The sequence below is a fragment of the Guillardia theta genome (assembly GCF_000315625.1).
Source record: "Guillardia theta CCMP2712 unplaced genomic scaffold GUITHscaffold_51, whole genome shotgun sequence".
In the NCBI taxonomy this organism is placed as follows: Eukaryota; class Cryptophyceae; order Pyrenomonadales; family Geminigeraceae; genus Guillardia; species Guillardia theta.
In genome coordinates this window covers 259,244-260,086 of record NW_005434623.1, presented here as the reverse complement: position 1 = coordinate 260,086, position 843 = coordinate 259,244, and the positions used below count along the sequence as shown (strand labels likewise).

Sequence of the window (843 nt, the reverse complement as noted above, 5' to 3'; positions counted from 1 at the left end):
TGAATGAGAAGGGGGGGGGGGGGAGGAAGAGGAAAAAGAGAGTGGGAGGGAGGAGGAGGACGAGGGGGGAGGAATGAATAGGAAGAAGAAGAGGGAGAGGGAGAGGGAGAGGGAGACGGAGAGGGAGAGGGAGTGGGAGTGGGAGAGGGAGAGGGAGTAGTAGAAGTAAGTTGGGGAGGGAAGTTAGCAGCCGACCTGTACGAGGTCGTCGTTCATAACTCGGAGAACTCCAAAGTTGCTGTTCTTGGAGTTGGAGTATTCTGGCAGCCCGTCAGCAGCAGCTGGTTGACTGAGAGCGCGGACCGGCAAAGGAGAAGTGAAAGCGAGACTTGAGCCAGTTCTTGTTGGTCCAGGTAGGAAGAGCCTCGTTGGAGGGGTTGCCGAACCTGAGACGAAAATGAGGGAAAACGAGGAGAGAGGAGAATGGAGGGGAGGAATGGAGAAGGGGGGGAAGAGAGAGGTTGATAACGTAATATAGAAGAAGTCAAGAAATTCATACATGTGCAAGGAATAGCTGAGGGAAGGGAGGTGGAAAGTACGCTGCGGGATATAGAAACAGAGGACGGGATATCAAACAAGGAGATAGAGGACAAGAAAGAGGAGAGAGGGGAGTAAGAGGCGCCCTTTGACAGACGCCCTTTTCTTTCATCTCCATCATTCTGTTCCAACAACTCACCACATGGGGTTTGGCTCCGACACAAACAAATCTTTATCTGGGACCTTGCGGAACACCGACATGTCTACTTCTGTGGACAAGGAGAGTCGATCAGAAATGTCTGCCACAACGTGTAGAACAACAAGTTGGGCACGTGGGGACAACAGGTTCAGCACTGATACTCACGG

At 52.3% G+C, this 843-nt stretch overlaps 1 protein-coding gene across 1 annotated transcript; it reads right to left on the bottom strand.

Annotated features, from left to right (window-relative positions):
• Window positions 1–183: 183 nt before the first annotated feature.
• GUITHDRAFT_111337 (hypothetical protein) lies at window positions 184–738 on the bottom strand (the record flags this gene model as incomplete). Its single annotated transcript, XM_005829582.1, has 3 exons — window positions 184–260; window positions 304–386; window positions 677–738. The coding sequence occupies 3 exons, from the start codon at window positions 736–738 to the stop codon at window positions 184–186; spliced, it is 222 nt and encodes a 73-aa protein (XP_005829639.1).
• Between the last annotated feature and the right edge of the window lie 105 nt (window positions 739–843).